Source organism: Sciurus carolinensis, chromosome 13 (assembly GCF_902686445.1).
Source record: "Sciurus carolinensis chromosome 13, mSciCar1.2, whole genome shotgun sequence".
Lineage (NCBI taxonomy): Eukaryota > Metazoa > Chordata > Mammalia > Rodentia > Sciuridae > Sciurus > Sciurus carolinensis.
The window spans coordinates 58,858,476-58,885,244 of NC_062225.1; the positions used below are offsets into that span (position 1 = coordinate 58,858,476).

Here is a 26,769-nt window from a genome sequence, read left to right on the forward strand (position 1 = left end):
AATTAGAATGGCGATTATCAAGAATACAAGCAACAACAGGTGTTGGAGAGGATGTGGGGAAAAAGGTACACTCATACATTGCTAGTGGGGCTGCAAATTAGTGCAGCCACTCTGGAAAGCAGTGTGGAGACTCCTTAGAAAACTTGGAATGGACCCACCATTTGACCCAGCTATCCCACTCCTCGGCCTATACCCAAAGGACTTAAAATCAGCATACTACAGAGATAGAGCCACATCAGTGTTCATAGCTGCTCAGTTCACAATAGCCAGATTGTGGAACCAACCTAGATGTCCTTCAATTGATGAATGGATAAAGAAACTGTGATATATATACAATGGAATATTACTCAGCTATAAAGAATAATAAAATTATGGCATTTGCAGGCAAATGGATGAAATTGGAGAATATCATGCTAAGTGAGATAAGCCAATCTTAAAAAACTAAAGAACAAATGATCTCGCTGATAAGCAGATGATGACACATAATGGGGGTGGGAGGGGGGCAAGAATGGAGGAAGGAGGGATTGTATAGAGGGAAAAGAGGGGTGGGAGGGGTGGGGGGGGAGGAAAAAATAACAGAATGAATCATACCATCATTACCCTATGTAAATGTATGATTACACAAATGGTATGCTGTTACTCCATGTACAAACAGAAACAACATGTATCCCATTTGTTTACAATAAAAATAAATTAAAATAAAAAGAAAAGTGGAGACTTTATTCTAGGGTGGCAAGAAGGAAGTAGGAAGGCCAATCAGGAAGCTATTGTAATAGTTCTGCCAAAAGATTGATGATGGCTTAGAATAGAGAAGTGTTACTAAAGATGGTAAGAATTGATTATGTTTGACATACATTTTTGGAGATGAAGTTTAGTCAAAGATTTAGGTTACAGAAAATAATTTATAGATACAAGTATATAGAACCTGAGAGTTTTCTGGGCAATTGTTTTAAAGTAGCATCTGTTTCTCTTCATTTTGTTTAGCAACTTTGGGACAACTGATTGCCTTTCCCTTGGCAACTCTCAGCCTTGCCAGTAGAGCTTGCCAAGCAATCTGACTGCATATGCCACTTTAGCGTCTCCTATGACCCACCCTGAGTTTATGTTTTCACCTAGTATAGTTTAATCTTGCATCTCTCAGGTTAGCTCTGATTCGCAGCATGCAGGAGTTTCAGAGGAACATAGGAAAAAGACACTTTCAGATCTTCCCGGCAACACTGCCACGGGTACTTTGTGTCTCTGTTGGCACCAGTGACTCTGCCCTCTGGCAGTTGTGAAGTTGCTGTAAGGGTCCCAGGCTGAAATCTAGCTGTGCTCTACTCATCATGCTGTGTGCCTTGGCATGGAGCTTCATTTACTCAGAGGAAGTGCTGCTGTTTTCTAATTCACCTGTAGATGCTCTATGGGTTAGTGGAAACCCTGGATTACTTTTGTCCTTTCATGGGAGAAGTATCTTGCAATTTTGGGAAACCTTTGCCATGAACTCAAGTATTGCTGGTGCTCTCCTTAGAAGCCCAGAAAATCCAGGGGCTAGGGATATAGGTCAGTTGGTATAGTGCTTGCCTAGCATGCACAAGGCCCTGGGTTTACTTCCCAGTACCACCAAAAAAAAAAAAAAAGAAAGAAAAAATTATAAGTGAGGAATGTCTTCAAAGTTGCATGGCTTAGAAGTGATGGAAGGAAAATTAGAACTCAAATCCTGTTTAATTCTTTCAGAAAATGTCTCTTTCTGCTATAAACTTGCGTCACATACCCTGGACAGATTATTTTAAAATGTCATGTCTTGATTCTATCCCTGACTGCCTATTCGGGGTGTATGGTATGTCAGTGATCATACTACCTAGCAATTGCACAGGGTAGACTCCCCTTTTATATTTTTGAATATTTATCAAGGGAGTTTCTGTTATGTTATATAAAAAATGGATACATATGTGCATACCCACACATGTACACACACACCCAACCTAGTGTAGCCTAATTTTATTTTCATTTACTTAATTCTTCTGTATCTTATAGAAGTCTATATGGAAGCTTTCTCAATTATATATTCAGTGAATAGAAGAGAAAAACTTTGGAAACAGTTGTCACTTTGTAGCTGACTACCAAGTCCCTACCAACCATAGGTTGGGGACTCAGTGGAGAAGAAGGTAGAGAACAGGAATGTATTCTGGTGTTTCCCTGGTAAGAAGGATTGTTTATAGCTAGAATTACTTGACAGCTGTTCTAATTTCTTCATTTTTCAACTTTACTACCGATTCTTTCTGTCTTTATTCTAACTTGCATACTCCTTCATTCATTCTTTCAAAAGGAATTTGTTTTCATTGCTTTACTATTGCTGTAGTTTGGATCTGAAATTTTCTTCAGAGGCCCATGTGTGAAAGGCTTGATCACCATCCTGTGGTACTATTGGAAGTAGTAGAACCCTTCGGAGGTAGGATGTAGTGGGAGGAAGGTAGGTCAATTGGAGGCACGCTCTTGAAAAGCATGTTGGGACCTATGCCCCTCCTCTCTTCTGCTTTACAAAAACTATTTAGTTGTCTGTTATATAACTTCTACTGTTTTAAAACAGTATATATCTCAGCTTGGAAAATCAGCTAATATAATATGTCATGAATAAAGGGCAAAAATTAAATGATGTTTAAGCAGATGCCAAAAAAGCATTTGACAATAATCTAATTCCATTTCATGACAAAAACACTAGGAATGGAACTTTCTCAACCTGATGAAGAACAGCAGTGGAAAACATAGCAACATACTTAATGGTCAAAGACTGAAAGCTCTCCCTTTAAGATCAGTAGTAAAAGGTCAAAGATATGTACTCTTGCCACTTCTGTTCAACATTACACTGGAACTTCTAACTAGGGCAATCAGGCAAAAATAAGAATTATTTTTATTTTCTGATGTCATGATCTTTTTTTTTTTTAATTTTTTTTAGTTGTAGATGGACACAATACCTTTATTTTACTTATTCATTTTTATGTGGTGCTGATAATCGAACGCAGTGCCTCCCACAAGCTAGGCAAGTGCTCTACCACTGAGCCACAATCCCAGCCCCTGATGTCATGATCTTTTATGTAGATATTCCTAAGGAACACACACACAAATTAGAGCTAATAAACAAGTTCAGCAAGGTTGCTGAATACAAGATTAAAACATAAAAATCATTTTAAATCTCACAATGAATAATTAAAAATGAATTACAGAAAGAATTTTAAGAAAGAATAAAATAAAATGTATGCTTTGTGTGTGTGTGTGTGTGTGTGTGTGTGTGTCCTAAGGAACACACATGTGTACACACACACACACACACACAATGGAATTCTACTTAGTCATAAAGAAGGATGAAATTACGTCATTTGCTGATAAATGGATAGAACTGGAGAACATCATGCTAAGTGAATAAACCAGACTCAGGAAGTCAAGGGTCAAATGGTTTCTCTCATATGTGGAAGCTAGTGAGAAATAAGGAATAAATAAGTAAATTAATTAATTAGTTAATTAATTAATTTAAAAAAGGGGATCTCATGAAAATAGAAGGGAGAATAGTATAATAGAGGAAGGTCATTGAGGGGCAGGGAGGAAGGCAGGGTATTTTTAAGGACACTATCAAGAAAGTGAAAAGAAAACCCCCAGAATTGGAGAAAATATTTACAAATCATATATTTGGTAAGAGAATAGCATTCAGAATATATAGAGAACTCTTAGAACTCAATAATAATAAAAAGACAACCCAATTAAAAATGGACAATTCATTTGAATACATTTTTCCAAAGAAGATATACAGATAGCCAATAAATATATAAAAAGATGTTTAGTATCATTAGTCATTAGGGAAATGCAAATCATAGCCACAGTGAGATACTATTTTATACCAAGATTAAAAAGGTAGACAATTAAAGGATTGAGGAGGATGTGGAGAAATCACCGAACTGGTGAAATTGGAACCCCTAATATGTTGCTGGTGAGAATATAAAATAGTACCACCACTTTGGCAGTTTCTATAAGCAGAGTTACTGTAAGACTTACAAACTGCTTGTATACCTGAGAGAAATGAAAACATGTTGACATAAAAACTTGTGCACAAATGTTCAGCATAATAGCCAAAAAATGGGAAACAAGCCAAACATCCATCAAATGCTGAATAGATTTTTAAAATGTGATTTATCTGTATAATGGGATATTATTTAGCCATAAAAAGGAAGAGCATACTGAAACTGTGTGAAAGAAGGCTGATATAAAAGGCCACCTATTTCATGATCCTGTGTATATGAAATATCTGGAATAGAAAAATTTTTACAGACAAAAATAGATTAGTGCTTTCCCAGTATGGGTGGAGGGAAAAATGTTGACTAATGTGTATAAGGTTTCATTTTGGGGCCATGAAAATATTGTTGATTTAGTGGTAATAGTCTCCCACTTTGGGAATATAGTAAAAGCCACTGGCTAGTATACTTTAAAATAGTGAATTTTATGGAATGTGAATTGTATATCAATGAAGGAAAAGTTATTTTTAAAATATTAAAACCAAGTATCATCATTCGATTACTTTGGGAGGTAGCTCTGCCATGAATGGAAAATTAGTTAATACATGTAAATAATTCTGTATTGAGTGAACAGGGTAACCAAATAGCTGATTAGGGAAAGTTTTTAAAAAGTTTTTCTGGGACCATTAAGTATTTAATGCAGAAGACCTGATAGAGTATTGCCATTTTGCTACACCTATCAGAATAGGTAAGGATCATCATTGGCTATTAATGGGGGAAATTTATAATGAATATCTTGGTCTGTTTGAGCTGCTATAACAAAATACCACAGAATGGGTGACTTATAAGCAACAGAAATTTATTTCTCACCGTTCTCGAGGCTGGGAAGTCCAAGATCAGTGTGCAAGCAGAGTCATTGTCTGATGAAGGCCTGCTTTCTGGTTCATAGAAGGTGGCTTAACTTGTAAAAGGTTAAAAGGGCAATGGGTCTCTTGCTCTGGCCTCTAATATGGGCATTTAATATCCCATTTATAAGGGGGAAGATTTCATAACTAATCACATTCTAAATGCCCCACCTCCCAATACTATCACTTTGAGGGTTAGGATTTCAACATAGGAATTTGGGGATGGGGTGCACAAACATTCAGCCCATAACAGGATGGATTGGGATAATGATAGTATTGGAACCCATTAGTCCATCTTAATATTACTAAAATACATTATATGTGTCCTGCCTTCTCTATTGATTTAAAAAAAGTAATTTTACTTCTGGGTAGTGCTGGTTCACTTTGTGAAACAGGCCCCTATGGTTTTGTTTAAAGTGTATGTTTTCAACATCTCCAGATGTTCGACTTCACTGTATTTTGGCAGCCTTTGTCAGAAAGTTTGTTTTAGGGCAAAATGGAGTTTTTGTTTCTATTGTGTTTTTTTGTTATTGCTTGTGGTGCTAGGGATTGAACCCAGAGCCTTGTGCATGCTGGGCAAGCACTCTGTCACTGAGCCACGCTTCTACCCCTTCTTTTTGTGTTTAGTCATTGTGATTTTTGAGACGTAATGGTATCCTAAATGTCCTTACGAAACCAGCTGAAACCTAGAGGTGTGGGAACTATTTGAGTAGATTGGGTAGGATAATCAAGACCTGAGGTGGGCAGAGGTGATACTGATAAAGTGAAGGATGGATTGATTTGTTACAGTTTGGGGATATTAAGCAGGGTTCGTAGCAGGGACTCCATTAATGTTTGCTGATATTAAACAGCATAGATCATAAGTAGATCAATCCAACTTTAGGGTTTCATTGCAATTTTCATATGAATTGTACTGGTATCTGTATGGTCTGCTTCCAGGGTTACTGTGGATGAATTGAGGCAGCTCCGGACTTCTAGAGGAAAGATTGCAAACTGGTGGCCAGTAGGACAAATGGAGTCCACCACTGTGTTTTATTTCGACTCTCTGGTGGTTTTTACCCCCACCCCTTTTCTTTAATTTGTTGCCAAAATTTCAAAATAGTGAGATTTCACATAAAAATTGGGGTTTCTGGCTTCTCTTAAAAAAGCAGAAGATCTGGCCAACCACTGCTGCCTCTGTCACCCCCTGCTCCTTCTGGGCATATAAGTTTGTGACCTTTATGCAATGGTTTTAGGAAGCAGTTTTCTAAATCTTACGTTATTATTTTAATGACTTTTCTGCTTATATTGCTACTTAACATACCATATGATCAACTACCTAATTAGAAAATAAGCTCTGTGATGGCAGCAGATGTGTGTCTTCTATTTATGGATGGTCTCTGTGGTGCTGGTATCGTGCCTTACACACCGTTGGAAAGGCAGTACATACTTAAACCTCTCTACTCTGATTTGGCAAGGTAATTGATGAAGACGATAATACTAGAATATTCAAGACATTGTTATGAAATTCCAAAGCATCTTGATGCATTGGCCTGGAAAAGGTTATACTCTTAGTATCTTGGAGAAATGATCAGAGTTTATTAACAATAAACCTATTAACAATAAGTCTTGCCTCTTGTTTTTATTAATCAGTTCTATCCTAATTTTAGAGTTAAGATTGCTTGATTATGTTATTGGCACTTGATTATGTTATTGGCATTGTGCAGTTAATGACATTTGGAATATTAACTATTTTCTTGACTATTAATTACATGGATTCTTTGAAATTAGGTCTTACAAGTATTTTCTCACAGGTAAATAATTACAGAAAATAAGTGAAATAAGTTGAGGTCTGGAATAACCATTGTCAGGAATGATATGGAAAAATAGTTTTTTTTTTAAAAGTGTTATTTGATGATACAATTCTAAGGACATAATGAAGTCAATCGATTACATTAGAATAGGAAAAAAAAACTATTGTGTGTCTGTGGTTGGATTATAGGGCTCAATTTAAGAGTCAGTTACTATTAAGATTTTTTTTGAAAGTTATCTTATTTTTTGAAAACAAGCCATATTTTCTTTAGTCCTACACTGGCCAGTGGTGTAACGTTTGGAATATCTAGTTTGACCACTATAAATGTTGATTTCAGGCCATAAATATTCCTTGACCCCTATTGTGTGTTTATTTTTATAATAGGTGAGAAATTCATCCACTCTTCTCTTTAGTTCCTTGATCACAAGAATCTTTGGAGTTAAAAGGGGAAAGGATGAACTTTCCAAAACAAATAGGTAAGCTCCATCTAATACTAACTTTACTTTTTACACAAAATTGTCCTGGCCAAAAATAACTGTTAAAATTTGCTTACTTTTACAGATTCATCTGTAGCATAAAACTATAAAAATGCTAAAATGAATTAACTTATGCTGCCAAATTCTAAAACCATGGGCAAAAATATCAACTGATTTCTAAGTAAATCTTTCAAAGCAACAAAAAAAATAGCAAGGTAGCCAGGACTGAAATATAGACTTGTTTCTCAGTGTAACAGTTATTCTTTCTTTTCATCTTCTTCAAGTATTCTTGAAATGTCTTCAATTCTTTTTTCCTGATGCCTTATCAAGTATTGTCTGTGTAGTATCTTCAGTCTTACAGGGAAAGTTTAAATGTCTGTGAAACTTATCAGAACGCCTTCCAGACTACCTGTGCATTCATTACTCTCTTAGGAGGGGAAGCAAGTTGGAGATGTTGATTATGTGAAATAAACAATGCATTTACTTTTTAGTCTTTAATCTATTTTTTTTCAGCAAGGTTTTTTAATGTCTGGAAGGAAACCTATGGAACCATTTTGATTATGGATTTTTTTTTTTAAATATAATGTACAAGTTCTATTTATTTTTGAAGAGAAGTTTTGAATAGTTCTTCAGCATTTGAGGATTTAATGGTAATCTGGTTGGCTTGCAGTTTTTAACACTAGATGTCACTGTCGCTGCATGTTTAATTACTTCCTTAACTTTTAGGATCCAATTTGGCTCATTGGTCTTTGTCTTAAGAACCTAGACACGAATTCAGACCCAGATTCTCTCCTCCCTAAACAAGTTACCATGCTTCAAATTTAGGTCTTAAACTGATGTTTATTAAACTATATCTTCTTGTGATGAAATCAAGTTTTAAGAACTAAAGGGTATGATGAAATGATTTTATGATATGCTGGTGGTAATTCTAGTGAAACCTACTGTGGGTGGTTCTGAATTGTCATTTAAATTGCTACTTATCACTCTGTAAAATTCACCAGATATTTCAAAGAAAGGTAACTGGCTCAAAGTTTGAATCCCCTGAGTAAATGCAGGAAATACCAGAGAGTATTTTTCTCCCTTGAGTTGTATTTTTAAAATAAATATTACTACTTTGGCAGGATGATTATAATTTTTACTTTTTAGCTTGTTCTTAAAGTAATTTTTCCTGTCATTAACTGAAAATTACTAGTGTTTGTTTCTCTTTCGCTTTGTTATGTTGTTAATAATTCTACAATGTGCTTAAGTTTAAAATAGTTGGATTGTGTTATAAGGCCAGGATGATGATTAGTGGTATGAATAAAATATGATATTAGGTTATCAAACAAGTAAAGTTAATGTTAAAACTGATCTTCTTGAATGTGTATATAAATTTTACTAAGTACAGGAGAAAATGATCATTAATTTAAGGTTACAGCTGAAAGAGGCTGTGATATCACAGTTTCAATCTTTTAGCCAAAGTCACACTGATGAGAACCTGTTATAAATTCATTCCCTTTGAATAGGAAAGATTACAAAGTTAGTAACTTTCCTAGAAGAAGGGAAATATAATTATTTTAAGTAAAGGAGAAAAGTGAAATGAAGACATTAGGAAGTTAATATTTTACTTAAGTGTGATGAACATTTTTTGGTAAGAACCTGTATTTCAATAATCTGAAGATTGGCATGTATCATCACCTATATAGGCTTCTGTTCTCTGTTTAACCACTGAAGAGTCAGTTTCTTGGCGAGTTTCATTAGATAAAGTTCTACAAAACCTTTAGTGTCTTAAATTTGCAATTGTTTGTGATTATTCTCCTACTTTTGTAGTTTATTTAATTATGTCACTTTTTGTTGAAATGTTTATATGCCTGTTCCCTGCATATTAACTCTCTAAGGACAGGACCTTTTCCATCTATTCTTTGTATAAAAAAAGGGCACTTTAAGAATGCTGCTAATGATGTCTTGTTGGTTGGTTCTCAGCCATTGAATAACTAACCTCAGCTGATGACACCTCTCCGGTCAGTTAAATTTGCTTTCACAACCACAGATAATTCTGCACACAATCTTGTAAACGTGTGCTCTTGATCAGAAAGGAACTGAACATAAAAAGAACATCTGCTTTTTCCATCTAGTGTGAAAAGAATGTCTATCTTGGAGTAAATACACTTGGTTTCTAGGCATTTTGCTGTCACTGGAGATGATCTTAGTAGAGGTCCTTATTCACTCTATCCTTCAGTTTCTCTGTCTACATGACAGGAATACTAAATCTAGACTTTATCCTCATGGGGTTATTAGGGGCCTGCAATATACTATTACAATGTTATTATTATTTTTTAAATTGAAGTCCTAAACAATTAGAGGTATGGTTTGCTGTCTTGTCTGTTGTCTTGCTGTTAGACTGTGCCTTTTGAGGACAGCATCAGGGTCAGAATCCTGTGTAGCTGGTACCTTGTATACTGTCTGGTATACAGGAAACATACAGAAATACTTTCTTAGTGAGTAAGTAACTTTTATTGCTAGGGGAGGGATAAGAAATTTGATTTCTACTTCTGTCTTTGTCACCATAAAGCCACAGTAACTAACTAGGACAAGTTAGTTATCCTCTCTATGCCTTGAGTTTCTTGTTATTAAATTAAGAGAGGTTGGGTCAGGCCAGGGGTCTGGTAAAATATGAAGCTCAGACTTTATATAATGTTACTAGAATTGCATGTTTGGTAAGATGCCTTGGACAGTACCTGCCACATAGTAGGGACAAGAAGTTTCCATTTCATATGTGGAGAAAGAGGCAGAGGCCTGCCTCTCTTTTTAAGTGTGTGGAGTGCACTTCTGAATGAACTTTTGAGCCCATTGGTCTTGGTCTAGATGTGTTCTTTGGATTACAAACAGTGAGAAAACACAAGTTTTACAATAATGTTATTACGTTGTAATTTTCTCAAACTCCTTTCCTTTCTGTTTGTTGACATTTAACTGACTCGGCCTGACAGAATGAATAATTGATTCCACGCAAAATCAGAACATGCCCAGCTCTGTGTTCTGGGGAATGTGCTATGTTTCTGCCTTTCTCCAGTAGCTGCCATCTGCATGTGAGTGGATTGCCCTTGATAGCTGCTCATTCTTTATAGAACAGCAGCTACACCAATGGCATCTGTAACTCTAGATCTTTTCCTTTACCCACCTGTGTCTCTTAACCTTCGACTATGTTAGTCCAGCTAAATGGCAAGTGCCAACATATAGTAGTCTGAAAAGCTTTATTTTTGACTTGGGGGAGTGTCTGCTTTGCCAAAACTTCACACAGGTGCTCAGTGTACAGACTTAAGTAGTATAGCTTTTCCTTTCTCCCTTTATTTAAAATCAACCCGTGAGCCAATAAGAACTTAATAAGCACCTACCTTGAATTCAGTTTAAACATGAGGGCTGTGAAACTTGGGCCTTGGAGCTTACAGTTCAGCTGGGAGAAAAAAATTGTTACTTGTGAATCAGATGAAAATAGAAGACACTATATAATAATCACCTGTGCAATGTAATATGGGTAATGAATGCCTTGGGCATCCATAAATGGAAAAATAAAGTGATGTATTTTGGGGGGAAATAATATTTCTTAATAGGCTTTGGGGAGGTACTTGGAAATAGACTGAAAAAGAGAAATGAATAAATAATTTTGTTTACTGTGTTATTAAGTGAACTCTCTATTCTGTCTTATTAAAGAGAACTGATATTCAAATTAATAGTTTAGTACAGTTTAAGAAGAAAATGGGTTTGTAAAAGCATCACTAGGTCCAAATAAAATTATTTCCAATGACTATATTAGGAGATGTTAAACTTACTTTATTTTCTTGGATATAAATGACAGAATTATTAGAATTATTTTCTTAACATCTTAATAGCCTAGGTCTGGAGGAAGCCTTCAAGGGGCATCTAACTCAGCCCAGCTTCTTGCTTATCAGCAGATTTTAAAGCCATTTCCAGACAGACTGGCTTCTTTCCTGTTCTTCGTGTTTTCTAGGAAAAGAGATTCCACAAGTTTCTGTGGTTACCCACTCCATTGTTTAGAAAAGAATTGGATTCTTAAAACTAAAATTGAGAGCTTTAGGGCAATTGAGTTTTTATATTTTAGAGAATGTATTTATTAGAATTCAGAATAGTTTATTTGCTTTGAACTACATAGAAGCTTGTAGCAAGCACCTATTTTGTCAAACTAAAAATTGAAATTTTCTTTGACTGAGGCCAGGATAATATTAATATCCTCAGTCCCAAAGAATTCTCATTTTCTCCATTGAAAAAGCATCATTATGTTTTCACTCTGGGCCAGGCACTTAGGTATGAGGATCCAGAGAGTAATCAGAAATATTCTGTGTCTGAGGGGAACTGACAACCCAGTGAAAAATATGGTAGCTAGCTGTTGCATTGGAGTCTCTGTTCAACTTATGTTGAGGGAAGGGAGAAGTTCTGAAGGGAGGTGGCATGTCTTTTAATGTCTTTTGCCTATTCCATGCTTGACTTGTGCCATTTGTATGTGTCTAATTTAACCTTCGTGGGATCCCTGGAAAGGTGTAACATCATCATCACCTCCCAGTGGAGTAAAACCACAGGTAAGTGAGTTTTAGTTCTTCGCCTGCTCTCATAGAGCTGGAAAGTGGCAAGACTGGAACACATTATTTTCCTGTGCAAAGCATTTATTCACCAATACACAGAACCTGTTGTGAGCAGTATGTTACTTTTTTGGTGTCTGCTTTAGATTTTACATTGTCCAAACTATGGGAGATGAACTTTTATTCATTCAAAGTCTGACTACAGACCAATTATCACACATTTTTTATATGATAGGTTGATTTTAGCAGGAAGGATGAGGCAAGACCAGGGGAGAAGTGTGCTTGAGTTGACTCTAAGACCCTTTCTGTGGGCCTTGGAAGACAATATGAATTTTGGAGTGGGGGGTAAGGGGGAGGTCATTAGAGCAGTTTATTGCATGTGAGACAAAGGCAAGAGAAAGTAAGATATACCCCAGAGAGAGGAGCAGGCAGATAGGCTAAGGACCAAAATGACCATGAGTGTTCTTTTTCTGAGCAAGCTCCACTATTTTCATGTGTTTAAGAGATGAGATAAGAGTAGGCCTTAAGGTTTCTAACATGCTGTTAAACCAGAAAGGTAAAAAATCTTAATTTTCTGGTTGGCAAATAGGGAATGAATTAAATTCCCCCAGGAGGTTATCAGTTTTGCTAATGAGAAATTTGCCCTTTTCATAGTTAACTCTGTAAATCTCAATTGTTTGGTGCTATGGAGAGAGGATTTGGAGATTACAAAAATTCTTGCCTTTATGGTACAATTTCTTTCAGACATAATGTTTTTCAGACTCTGTGTTTATAATTTTCATTCAGATCTTTAATTAAAATGACACAAATGTTAACAGTTATTATTTGTTTTATTTTTGGAAGGACCTAAGAAGTCTTCCAATCCCATTTTCATTTTACAGATAAGAAAATTAAGGTGCATTAGCAGGACTTTGCCTCAAAAAGGGCTGGGGTGTAGCTCAGTAGTAGAGAGCTTGCCTAGCCGTGGTAACCCTAGGTTCAGTCACCAGTAGCACAAAAACAAAAACAAAAATCAATAAAAACCTAAAATGACATCATGGGCACCACATGAAAAGTGAAGATGTGTCTCCTTCACTAATAAAGTTAAATGATTTGCTCAAGATCACAAAGCTAGCACTAATATAAATTAATGGTTATTTTTAGCTTAAAGCATGACTAGAACATTTGAAAAAATTAGCTGATTATTTAGAAATGAAGTTTCTATTAGCAACAATAACACTCATTTGGATTCAAATGATTCTCATATAGAATATGAGGTTCATCCTCCTAAGGAGGTACTTTACTTGTCATAGGATTTTAAATATTAATGTTTTGAAATTAAGAGGTCCAGTGATTTGATATAGACTGGAGGTGTCATTCATGTGTTTTTCACAGATCTTGTAGGATGGTCAATCTGATTCTTTAGTCAGGGTAGATAAATGAGTCTTTTTTAGAGACTGAGAAGTAAAGTTTAAGTCTTGTGTAACCCTCATTGAGATGGTCTAGTCAGAATTAAGTCTATAGTGACACTGGTCTACTGGAGAGTTTCATGTTTCAAAGTTTTGTTTATTCATAGGTTCATGGATTATAGGTAGGAAAACCACAAGTGAAATTTATAAACAAAAAAAAAGTTCTGAAAAAGAAACATGTTCATGAACTTGAAGTAGGAATTACTCATTGTATTTTTAAATATTGACTCTTGCATGGACCAAGTAATCTTTGTCCCTAAGTACTGCTTCAGGCCATTGCCCTCTTTAATAACTAAAGCATTGTTGCTTTCGTTTGAGCATGTTCTATGGAATCTTGGCAATGTATGCATCCTCTTTCTGCATCTTAGTAAAAGCATGAGTAAATATTTTTTCTTAGCTTTGGTATTTTTGTAGCTTACATTTTATATGAGCCAGACTAATATAATGTAATACCAGGATTACATAATTTAAGACGTCAGGATTGCTTCCAGGGCTATGAGATAAAGTCTTCATTTATCAGGGGGTTTACAATCAGTGTTTGTTGCCCATTCACTACCTATAGAGAAACACCACAGAGCTATTTTCCAAATGAGAAAATGGAGTCAAAGAGGTTAAGACCAGAGGGAATGCCTTCCATAGAACCTGAATGTTATTTCTGTTTTATTCAGAATTTAGTCCTTGTAACTTTTGATTTTAGTAATGTTTAGTTTTGAAATGCCAGAAATTTCCAGCTATTGTTGTTATATGTGGAACTTCTTTTAATAAAATACAATCAATAAAATTTTCTCATTGAATATAATACTTAGTATGTATGTTGGCTACTTAGTATGTTTGTTGGCATTCTAGTATGTACAAAAGTAGCTTATGACCTGGTCTCGGATTTCAAGGAGTTTATTGAGAGATATGACCAACTTGTGAATTAGTTTAGAAAGTATGATTATCAAACTATGTTGTACTCATAGTCAGGGATAAGAAGTCAAAGGAGAATGAGGTCAGACCCCATGCATAGTCTGGATTTAATCTGGACTTGAAAAAATGAGCAGGATTTGGATTACGTGGAAAGGAAGGTGTTACATGTGGGATTTTTTGGCATCAACAAACATGTAGAGATTGGAATGCCCGTTGTATGTATCTGAGGAAGTTAGATGATAAGCCAGACAAGAACAGAGAGCATGTGATGGAAGCGTTCATTCATTCATTCTTAGAGCAAGGATTCATTGACCACCTACTCTGTGTTGGTACTGTGCTAGCTTCTGGGGCTTTTCAAGTGAGTAGACATGTCAAGACTAGTTTGAATTTTGCGTGGCATTAGGAATTGTTTGAATATTTATGTATCTGAGTATTCCATGATAAAATCATTGTTTTAGGATTCATTTGAGAAATGATTTCATTCCGTATCACTGGCTAAGTGGAATTGGAGAACATGATGCCAGGCCCTGGGAGAAGGTCGCTTGTGAGTATCTTGCTCTCTCTAAAGTGTTAAAGCACGGTCCCAGCTCGGTGTGATCATTTTGGCATTTATTCTTTATGTTGCTCCCAAAGTGAGTGGTGTCTTATGTTAATGGGGAATAAGCCCTATGTTTTAAGAAATACTAGTTTCTTCAAGAGATTAAAATGATACTCAGGGGAAAATTAGTTTTTCTGGTTTTCACAAAATAGAAATGTTAACTAAGAGTTTCTTTATGACCGAACTTCTTAGAACTTTTAATATGCCATAATGTATTTTGCGAATCTTCAAGAGTGGGATATATCTATTATTTATTTGACCTTGGAGATCTTGATCACTCTCTCTCTCAGAACATCTGTGTTTCTTCAGATATAGTTTGAGGGATGCTGCTGTGGGGTTACTGATTAAAGTGGCCAAAAGACCTTTTGCTGGTTGTTAGGAGCATCACCATCTGTGAGAACGAAAGATATTCATTTTGGGGTATCTTGGCTGCAACTGAGAAGTTTAGTTTTAGTTGTTGTTAAATCCCAGGTTGTCAGATAACATAGTATATGGTATTCTATATAAAGTAGTCCATGTGAATCTATGAGAATTTTATGCTTGTGGACTTTTAAAGATTCTATGATAATTAAAGTGTCTCTTGGGGAAAATAAGCTAGTTATTCTATATTAGAATCGACCATTTTATTAGGAGAAGTTACTTTCCGTTTTCCTAAAATCTTGATTATTGGCATGGAGAAAATAGTGCCTCTAGCGTGGTTGATGAACTGATCAGCAGGCTGAGGATTTAATCTGTCTGACTGTAGAATATGTATTTATGTGTTTGTATGTGGGGAGAGAGGGCAGGCAAGTAGTGAGCAGGGAACAGAGTAGTAAACAGCTTTGATATATATAGACTTTAGGATTCACTAGGAGGACCAAGTTACATACATTTGGGCTATGCATCTTAATAAATTAAGTAGTATACTCTTATCATTGTCATCCTTCACCCCTCAAATAATAGCTCTGTTTTTTAATATTTAAACATAAGTTTGAAATAATTCAGACTTAATAGTAGTTGAATTGCCTTTGGGTAAAAGTAATAGAAAGCCAAAATCAAAATATAAACAAGGAAAAGTTATTATATATATAACCAGGAAGTTTTAAGTGGGATTGATTTCTTTCAGGTTGAAGCATCATTAAAGACACAGGTTTTTCCTGTGTTTCTACTGTGCCATCATAGATGTGAAGGCATGGATTCAGGGGGGCTTCCTAGATGGTTACACAATGGCCGCCATCATACAGGTGTTGCGGTCATCCTCCAGGTATTAGAGTTGAAGCACAATATTTAGGGGCCTGTGTATCTCTTACTTCTTTTTGAAAACAATCACACCTCCTGTAGGTGTTTATATGTCCCGTCCTCCACACCCTACAGACTTTTCTTCACATGTTATTAGCCAAAGTTGACTTCTTAGCTTGTCCCAACTTAACCCTGGTGGTGGAAGTAGATCTACCATACTTAGCTTAAACTAATCAGGATTCTTCAGCTGGGCCTGGAATATGTGTTAGCTTCCCTGAAGCACATGAGTATTCTGAGAAGGGTAAATTCCCATCCAAAGTCAAGTTCCATTAAAAGGAAGGTCAGGATGGGAGAAAGAGTGTTAATTAAGCAACTAGTGATATGTACTACTACATTGTTCAAAGTCATCTCAAAAGCTTTGAAAATGTTTTCATTAAGAACAACAATTTAAATATAGGAAGATAATAAATGGATTTTAGCCTGATATGAAAATTCGTTCCCTTTATTTATATATTTCCTACATATAGTTGTAAAGAAATGTGAAGTAATGCAAGTATCTAGATATATGATCTAATTCATTTAAAATTTTTTATGTGTTTTTAGATATTATAATAGAGTATATTTTGACATATTGAACATATATAGAGTATAACTTATTCTAATTAGGAGCACATTCTTATGGTTGTACATAATGTGAAATTATACTGGTTGGTATTCCTATATGAGCATAGGAAAGTTATGTCTAATTAATTTTGCTGTCTTTCATATTCCTCTCCCCCCTCCTTTCCCTTTGTTTCCCTTTGTGTAATCTGATGAACCTCTGTTCTTCCCCTCTCCACCCTCCCTTGTTGTGGGTTAGCATCCACATATCAGAGAGAACATTCAAGCTTTGGTTTTTATGGGACTGGCTTATTTTACTTAGCTGAATATTCTTCAGTTTCTTCCATTTACCAGCAATTGCCATAATTTCATTCTTTATGGCTGAGTAATATTCCATTGTGTGTGTGTATACCACGTTTTCTTTATCCTTTCATCTGTTGAAGGGTACGTAGGTTGGTCCCATAGCTTGGCTATTGTGAATTGAGCTGTTGTAAACACTGATGTAGCTGTATTCATTCTTGTAAACAACTTGCATTTTAAATCTTAGTGTCTTAGTCCATTTTGTGTTGCTATAACAGAACACCTAATGCTAGGTAATGCATAAAGAAAAGAGATTTATTTGGCTCATGATTCTGGTGGCTGGAAGGTGATCCAAACAGCATGGTGCTAGTGTCCTGGAAAACACCCTGTCCGTGGACTGCATCACAATCTAGTAGAGAAGTAGAAAGGGAACCAATCTATTGCATAGAAGTGCTAAGTGCATGGTGTGGCTTTGCTCTGTAACTGCCCACTTTATCAAGAACTAATCCAGTCCCATGAGATCTGACCTGTTCCTCAGTACAACATTAATCCATTCATGAGGGTGTAACCCTATAACCTAATTCCCTTCCAAGAGGCCCCACCCCTTAAATGTTTGATTACTCCAACACCGTTACATTGGGTACCAAGCTTCTAGCATATGTACCTTTTAAGGACAAACCACATCCAGAACCATAGCACCCAGGAACAAAACATATGTATGTCTTCATGCATCAACCAAGTTTTGTACAACATTAAATAGCAATTCTGAATACAAGCTTGGAAATTCTCTTTGGCAATATGAATTGCCTCCCTCGTTCACAGCTAATCTCTTACAAGCTAACAATGTTAATGTGTTTGTTAATACAAACTCTGATTTACTTTGGAATTTGACCCATATATTATAATATTGATTTTCTCATAAGGCCAAATGGTGTGAAGTCAAATGATCTTCCTAAATTTATTGCAATTGGTATTTAATTATTTTTATTTCTGAGTCAAAAATCCGTATTCTGTTTCAATTGAATGTGGTATTTTGATGTGACTTTTTTGGCCTCTGAACTCAAATTAAGCCAATTGTCCTGAATAATCTCTCTTTCTTTGTCTGCCAAGTTTCTTTCTTTTCTCTCCTGTAAACTCGAACTGTTTTGTTCTGCACAAACTGTCTCTATAGAATTGGAACATGGGGCTGTCTGGGTCAGGGCAAACCAGCTGGGCTTGACAGAAGATGGGGTTAGATGAGCTTCATTTGACAAGGATCAGTAAGTCTGATCCAGTTGCTAAATCTTGGAGGACTAGAATTTTCCACTCTATAAGCTCAATTCTTTGACATCTTGTCTTTATTTTGCTCGTAGGACATCCTCATCTCTGTTGTATCCATTTCTACAGTCTCTCAAATCTGAATCAAAGCCTTCCTGTGACTGTAGTTCCATTTCTATGTTACTGAGATCCTGGTTGTGTATTCCATTTTTTTCTTCATCATCCAGTCAGCAAGTGTACTTAGTAGGCTCAGGCGCTGAGGGGATGACAGACATTTATAAAATTAGATGTAAATCTTTGAAGAACTGTGGAATAGAAGAGGTCAGACTTGGACTCAACTGCAAAGTTACCTGTAAAACAAGGTGGGAAGCTGTAAGCAATGTGGACTTCTCTCTCCCTCATGGGAAGAGCCTGGGAGCCCTGCTCCTCACGTTTCCTCAGCTACACTGTGTAAATGCCCCTCCAGCAAAGCTCTCTCTAATGCCTTTTAAACACACTTCCTCTTGAAACCCCTTCCTTCCTGTGTCTCTTCCACTTTTTCCATTAATGTGGAAAAATCTTCCCTCACCTTTTGTTTATCTTGCTTCTAGAAAATGGTCAATGCAGAGCAGTACTGGTGATATGCCTCCCCTGCCTGCATTTGGAAATACAATTATATGTATTAAAAACATGATGTCACTGACTTCTAAGGGTCACAAATGCCCAGTTTCCCCAAGAAGCCCAGCACAGGTCATCATCTAAATCCTTCATGCTTTAATTGAGTCAACTTTCCCTAAAGCCTCAATATTACAGAGGAAATAAGTTCCTTTAGTTGTGTTCTCTTTCAAGGGTCTAGTTGCCAATATTTCAAGGGTCTAGTTTTCAATTTTTATCATTGTAAAAGTATACTGTTTCAGTGGTGAAGTAAATAATTTCTGTGGCCTGCCTGCAGTGCCACCATTTGTAACGTTATGTATTTCGTTTGTCATATGACTATAAGTTGTGGCCTTCCACCAAGGAACATACTGTCCCTAAGTACTTGATCATGTATATCCTTCCTGTTTTCAGCCCTGACTGCATTTAAAATTGTGCCCTCATGCATTGCCAATCTGGTTGGCTTGCCCATGAAAATTGAATCCCATGGAATCCCTGGCATTTTCTGTGGACGTTTCTTTCTGCTCCCCATTAAATAGAAGTTTAATGATTTTCCAGGGCCTTCTGTGTAATAACCCTCTTCCTTTCCTTTCCCTTTTTTTTTTTTTTTTTTTTTTTTTGGTGGTGCTGGGGATATTGAACCCAGAGCCTTGTGCTTGCGAGGCAGGCACTCTACCAACTGAGCTATCTCCTCAGCCCCTCTCTCTTTCTCTCTTTCTCTCTCTCTCTGTCTCTTTCTTTCTCTCTCTTTCTTTCTTTCCTTTCTTTCTTTCTTCTTCTTCTTCTTTTTTTTTTTTTTTTCCTTTTCGTAGTCCTAAGGTCTATACCCAGGGCTTCATGCCTGCTAAGTAAGTGCTCTACCACTTAGGTATATCCCCAGCCTTCTTAATTTTTTTTTTGAGACAGGGTCTTGTTGAGTTGCCAGCTCTGGGATCCTCCTGCCTCAACCTCCCAAGTAGCTGGACTTATAATCGTGTACTACCACACATGGAGTAATGTCACTTTTTATAGAATTAAAAAAAAAAATCACAGTAGCAGAAGGAATTGTGTTTCTCAGTGTATCTGTCTTAGTCTGGAATGACTTTGTCTATCAATAAATATGTAGAAAGTATCTACTGCATATAGGGCTTGGTCCTAGGTGACACCAAGAACAGCCTATTCTCAGGGAACATACAGTGTGCTTACAATGAAATAAACCAAAACATAATCCAGGAACAGGTCAGTCTTATTGTAAAGTGATAGCAGTGATAAGGAAGAAGAAGAGGGAGGAATCAAATATCATACCATTGTTTTAGTATAATCCAAGAGGCAAGCATCTGATGATTTTTCTTTATTTTTCTCTCTGGTGTATGTGCTATAGTTCATGTGGTAGGAAATACTTGGATTTGGGCCAGCTCTTTTCAAGAGATTTCTCAGAGGAACTCCCTGATTTCTGATGTGTATTCTTTATAATCAGAGATACTCTATAATTGGCAATATCTTTATTCTCTTTGAGGAACAATAAATGATACATTAGCAGTATTCTCTCTTCTCCTCATTCTGTAGTTTTTAATCTGTTTACCTAGCAAAACCCCGAATGCTTTTATTTTACTTGTTGGTTCTAAGGGTCGAACTCAGTGCCCCACATGTGCTAGGCAAACGCTGTGCCACTGAGCCATAACCCCAGCCTCTTCCATATTTCTTAATAAATTAATTTTCTTGAAAAAGTTTTCCACCTTCCTGCACAGTATTTAGTTTATCCCTCTAATTGACCTTTTTTCTTATTTTATTAAGACTTATTAAGATTTATTTTAACCAACCATCTTGTTATTGAGCATTTTATCTGATTTTTTTCCCCACCATAGATGGTAGTGCAAATAATATTCTCATGTATTTTATCTTTATTCGTGTTTTTTGGATTATTGAAAGGGAGATGCTGGATTGAGGAATATAAGCATTACATGAAACTAATAGTCAAGCTTCTTTTAATTGATATCAATTAACACATTTACCAGCATGTATAACTTCTAGTATTGGGAATATAAGTATTTTTTTAATGCAAGTTTCAGGGAATGTGAGGGGGAAAAGACCGTGTTGTTTCAATTTTCATTGCTTTTATTACTAGGGAGGCTGAACATTTGCTCATGTTATTTGTTGGTTAATTGTATTTTCTTCAGCTTTGCTTTCAAGGCCCTCTATAATTTAGACTTGCCCTTTTCACCTTATCTCCTGTTTCAAACCTACAAATATTTATTAAACTCCTGCCAACTACCTTCTCCCACTCAGCGCATGCGAGCACACACACACACACACACACACACAAACACAAACACACACACATCAAGCTAATCTCCCTATTGTTCCTTTGAATTGTAAGCTTTTACTTTGAGTGCTTTTGTTCATGCTTTTTCTGTTTCTGAATGCCTCTCCCTTCTTCTTAAACTATGCTGATTTCTATCCTTGGGTCCAGCCTGACTTTTTCCTGAAGGGGGCTTTTTGGAGAGCAGACTCTGGGGCTGCAGCTCCCTTGTAGCCTAATTCCACCTTCAAGCTCTGCCTTGGGAGCAGACAAAGAAGATGCATGTGGAAACAGGCATGTCTACATTTGATTTTTGGTTTGACTTAGTCCCTTGAGCCTCAGTTTCTTTGTCTCAGCATCCTCATAAAATAGAAATGACAATAGAGTCTGCCTCTGGAGTTGTGAAGAGCAAATGTGATAAAGCTTGTAAAGGGCCTTGGGGCTGGTGCTTGGTATATAGGAAACTCTCCTTTAGGGCCCATTGTTTTAACTTGATTGAACAAATAAGCCTGTCATCTCAGCATTTGTTGTTCTCTTGTTCCATAGACCCTTCCTGTACCACCCTAGACTCTGTACTGTCCCTTTCCTGTAAATTAGTTATGTACTCTCAAGTGAACACCAAGTTCTTATGGGGAGGGATTGCATTTTAAATCTTTTGCACCTCCTAATGCATCAAGCTGCTTGAGTGTAGCTGGGTAGCTTTGGTAGTGGTGAAAATGAGAGGAAGCAGTGATGAGGACCTCATTTTGAGTCTTTTATAAGACCTTTACTAGGAGAACTTTCTCTTAGGGCTTTTAAAAAATGTTCGTTTTGTTGCTCATTCGGCCAACTGGAGTTACTCAGTAGAAAATGTTTAAAAGATCCAAATTATACCACCGGATTTCACTTTTCCATATAGTGTTTCAAAGTGTTGTATTCATTAATATTTGTGAGAAACCTATGGTTAATACCACAAGCGGCCATAAACTAAACCAGATTCTTTCCCCTTTTAACTTCCACATGCCTTGGATTAATAGCAGTGTTACTCCCTCATTTACACCTGGGATTTCCTAGCATTCTCAAAAAACTGAAACAATGATTCATGTTTAGTCACTATGTAACTGGTTATTTTCATTTATTTAAAATATAAACAACAAAAAATATCCTGGGTAAAGATCTCCATGTTTTTTAACTAGTGACAGATGCTCTGATCAGAATTTCTACTTAAGTCAGGCATTTTTTACATACACCTCAAGCCTTGCAATTAAGCTTTATGCCTTTCCAAGCATAACAGTTAACCAATAAACCAAAATATCAGCCTGGTCTGGCTTAGCTCAGCGGTCTTTTGATTTCTTCCAGTCTGTTTGATGTGGAGGCTTATTGAGATTTATCTACTGAGCTGTTCATAGTTTGTAGGGCTGGGAGCACTGAGTATATTATATAAGATTCCATTAGTGACAGAAGAGTGTGGACAGTCTCTGCAGTGTAGATAGTTTAGCCAGTTGTGCTGGTCATGATTTTGTTGAAATTTTTAAGACTGTTGTCAAGCTTTTTATTAAATACTCAATGGTTTTTCTTATTTCCCAGTTTATACTCCAAGCCTCAAAGCAGATGTGGTTTGATTGATTCAATTTAATAGAAAGTTTCTTAACCTTCAGTATGCAGATCTGAAAACTTTTCCAGTTATTTGGACTAGTTTATCCTCAAAGGAAGTAAAAATAGAAATATACAGTAATCGATCATAAGAATTCGCTAGATGGGGAGTTAAATATCATTCCCTTATATTGTTCATGGTAGAAATAGCCTTGGCATATCCAAGTTTATAACAAAGCCTGCTGAGGGCTTTCCTGTAATTATCTCATGTATTCCTAATAGGAATGCTCAATAAATATTATTGTCCTCATTCTAGATGACACACTTGGAGTTTAGATGATTAATTTGCTACATGCCTCATATCTAGTGTGAAGCAGAGGAATTCAAATATGACTCCTAATCCAGTTATTTTTCCATTACATCAAAGCTTTTTTTGTTGTTGTTCGAAGATATACAGTATTTCTAAAAGTAACAAAGTTTTGCCAAGCAGTTTTCCAGTGGTTTAATCACATCCTCTTTCCTGAGAAATAGAGTAGAATTACTCATGTGTACCCTGTTGGAGATAAGAAAATCGTGTCTTATTAGAGGAATAATGAAGCATATTCATTTTTTCTGCTTTAGTTGCTTCATGTATAGAATTGGGAAACTACCTCCTAAGAGTTTTTGTGTGATTAAGTTAATACTGTATGCATAGAGATTAGGAGAGTGACACAAGCAAATGCACAGCACATTTAGCTGTTGTTAGCTTTCGTTTGCTCATTTGGGTTTCTTGACCTACTACTATGTACCAGTAATATGCCGGGCATTAGAATATACGTAAATGAAAATCTTTGCCCTTAAGTGTCTCAGAATCAAGCAGAGTAGACATGCTCCAAACTACATGACCATAGCATGGTATTGGAGCTGGCAAGAAGAGATTTAGAAGCTTGGAATGGAGATGAATGGGACCTCTTATAAAGGATTCCAATAAGAGTCAGGGTCTGAGCTTGAAGGATGAGTAGAGATTAGCCAGATGAAGAAAAACTGTGTGGAGAAGGAGAGCCAGGAGAGCAGGTGATGGTTTAGATGTGTGGTGTGAACATATTTCTTCAACCCAGGATTTCTTGAAGACTTCAGTGTACTCTTAGGCATTATGAGTCTCCACAGCGTTGAGTACTCTTTTAAAATATTGAGTCATGGAATCCTTTTTGTGGGATATTTTGCAAAGAACTGTGTTTTAAAGAACCCATTTTGGAAACTGGATGGACAAGTGTTGAGAAGAGAAAATTGAGATTTTGGAAAAAAATGAGGCAAGCAAGGAGGATGGAGAGGGATATCTCATTATCAAATGAGAGAGTGTGATAGTAGATTTGACAGGACTTGATGGAAAATGAGGGGATGAGGGAAGAGGAAAGAGAGTGGAGTTTTGGCTTGGATAGTTTCTGGGGTGCCATTTGTAGAGGTGAGAATTTAGAAAGAGGAATAGATTTTGAGGGAAGATTTCAAGTTCAGTTTTGCAACTGTGTTTTGAGATGCTTCAGGCATGTGTAGTAGGTCATATCCATTCGGCTGCTAGATATGTGAGTGAGGTCCGGGCTCGATGAAGGAGTCACCTGTGTATAGACGGTATGCCATACCAGCAGTGAATGAGATCACCGGAGGAGGAGGATAGTCTCCAGGAGACACCAGTAATTCAGTGATGGGTGCAGAAGAGATCTCTCAGCACAGGAGTATTTCAATAATCTAATATTGTCTGGGATATGTTTTTCTGTTTCAAGATCTGTCAGTTTTGTTTTGTTTTGTTGTGAAGTGCCTGAATCCACCCATGCAGGAAGTCTATTCTGTGGATTCCCCCTCTCAAGATTCTGGGTGGTTGTGGAGGAGGGACTTCACTCACACCCTCAACTTGCTAAGGAGCAGTGTGAGTCTCCACCCAGCCCTTCTGAATTCAATGGGTAAAGGTGGAGCCATCTTGCATTGTTAAGTTTTTGAGTGTTGGGTTCCTTAAATGTAACTGGAGAAATAATGAAAGAGAAGTAAGTAGTCCACTGGATTAAATTAATTCAGTGGATTTTAATTTTCTTGATAAACTGTTATTAAGAAATTGTTTTGGAGATTTACTCCCTGAGTAGGATTAGCTAACCTACATTTTTCATTTAGATAAGTAGTTCTTTAATTAGAAAGCAAGATTGGAGTAGTAGTTCCTCCTTGCTTTATTTAGTGTAGAGGAGGTATGTGAAACTGCCAAATGAAGGTTTTCCTCACTATGGTGCGAAGCAGGGAAAACAAGAGGAAATTATAATGTTAGGGGTAAGGAATCTCTTCATCCAGTGTACCTGCTTTTATCTTCGATTCTGGAAGTCTCTGCTGGCAGGGTTTTTTCCCCCTTATTCTTGTCATGCTAAGAGTTGCATATTTCTGGCAAAACGTTCATTACTGGCTAGGAGTGCACAAGAAATCCTTTGCCAGAGAATTAAGCAAGCAGCAGTCTGTCAAAACAAATATTCTAGTTTGAAAATATAGTCCTGCAGAAGAGGCGGGGAGGTGTGGGTAGTAGAGGAGGCCAGGGCATGTTCTAAGACTGAGTATTTATTTCATAAGAATTCTGTGTTCTGAAGGACTGTTGTTTGTAGGAACTCTGGAGGAATCAGGATTGTGCTCCATTAAAAGTACTGATGAGCACTGCTGGATTTTCTGGGGATTTGGGGTTTGCTCTTATGTTTGGTGTGCAGCTCATATGATGACAGCCTTTACTGTGAGTGAAACATTTTGATAACAAATAGCCTTTAAAATTTAATTCAAGAGGCATTTAAGAAAACTTCTGTTTACATGGAAAAACTCTGAGGCTTGAGAATACTAAACACACATAAACAAACATGCACATAAACACCAGTCTACTTCATAAGCATGTATTTGGCTAGGAAATGCCAACTTTATGTAACTCCAATCTTAAAAACATTTGTTGATTGATTCTAAAAAGCAAAAAGTTGGCGCTGGGGTTGTAGCTCTGTGGTAAAGCACTTGCCTACCATGTGTGAGGCACTGGGTTCAATCCTCAGCACCACATTAAAAAAAATTAATTAATTAAACAAACTATTTTAAAAAAGCAAAAACTTGTTTTTCCCTCTAACTTTTCCTGCTACCTTTTTTATTATTTAAAAAAATTATATAAATTAATAAGAGCCTGGACTGGATAAATAGAAGTGTTTTAGACTTCCTTGCTGTATAGTTGCTCCAAGCTACTACTAGAGAAGTCACTTTTCAAGTTGGAGAAACATTTTTGTAAGTTAGCTAACATTTTTGTCAGTACCCGCTGGGATGGGTGTGGGCACTAACCATGTTAAGTAAGTTTCAAGATAGAAGTTATTGCTTGCAGAAGTGGACTTGCATTCCTCTACAGGACTTCCTGACTGTGTTTTTACCTGCAGCTGATATTATTTTCTGAGAGAATTTTTAAAATAAAATATACTGCCTTATAATAGTACAATAAGTGATCACACATGATAGAAGGTACTAGATAAAAATAAAACCTCAAAATAATATTAATAAAATACAGACCCTTTATTCTTATCTCCTTCTGGGAGATTTTAGACCTGTTGCCATAAGCAGTTCAAGGAACATATGCCTGCATCCAGAGCACTGGGAGGAAGTCTGCCTGTGCTTTGATTCCCTGATTTGATACACTTTAGTTACTGGAAGAAAGATTAATTAATGTAAAATTTCTTTAGTTTTAGTAATTCAAAAGAATAGAAATTTGTTGAGGGCTTGAAAAGATCATGGTGCACCATTGGAATTTGACTTTAGTAAATGTAACATTTGTTTTCTAAAGAATTATAACAACATACTTAAATTCCAGAACAGTAAGCAAAATAGCTTAAGTTCACTGACTTGAAAAAACATTCTTTTATACTGCACGGTTCTAAAATAAATACTTAAAAGAAACAGAGAGCAAGCCATTCTATCTTGGATTTCATTTTCCTTCAGATAGAACAGCTAGAACAAACATTCTTGCTAGTTAACATTGCCTGTGTTTTTATGAAGTTAATAACTGACCTGTCAATCACGCCCTATATAAATACGGTAGTTGAATGCTTTCTGCTTTAGAAGCACTTTTATTTACAAGAGCTGCCAGCCAAGATTTCCAAAGGACTCCATGGGCTGTTTGCTTTGATCTGTTTTGAGGGCTGGTCTCTTTATACCTGTTGGTTTGCTCTTTATGATACCTTTGTGTAATCAGGTATGGGGAGAGC

General features: G+C 36.5%; 1 protein-coding gene across 2 annotated transcripts in view; it reads left to right on the forward strand.

Annotated features, from left to right (window-relative positions):
• Positions 1-26,769, forward strand: part of Thada (THADA armadillo repeat containing) — a 325,608-nt gene that overhangs the window by 93,610 nt on the left and 205,229 nt on the right. For both annotated transcript variants that reach the window (XM_047521875.1, XM_047521876.1), the window contains exon 26: positions 7,065-7,156. In XM_047521875.1, coding sequence (XP_047377831.1) covers positions 7,065-7,156 — 92 coding nt within the window. The remainder of the gene's footprint in view (positions 1-7,064; positions 7,157-26,769) is intronic.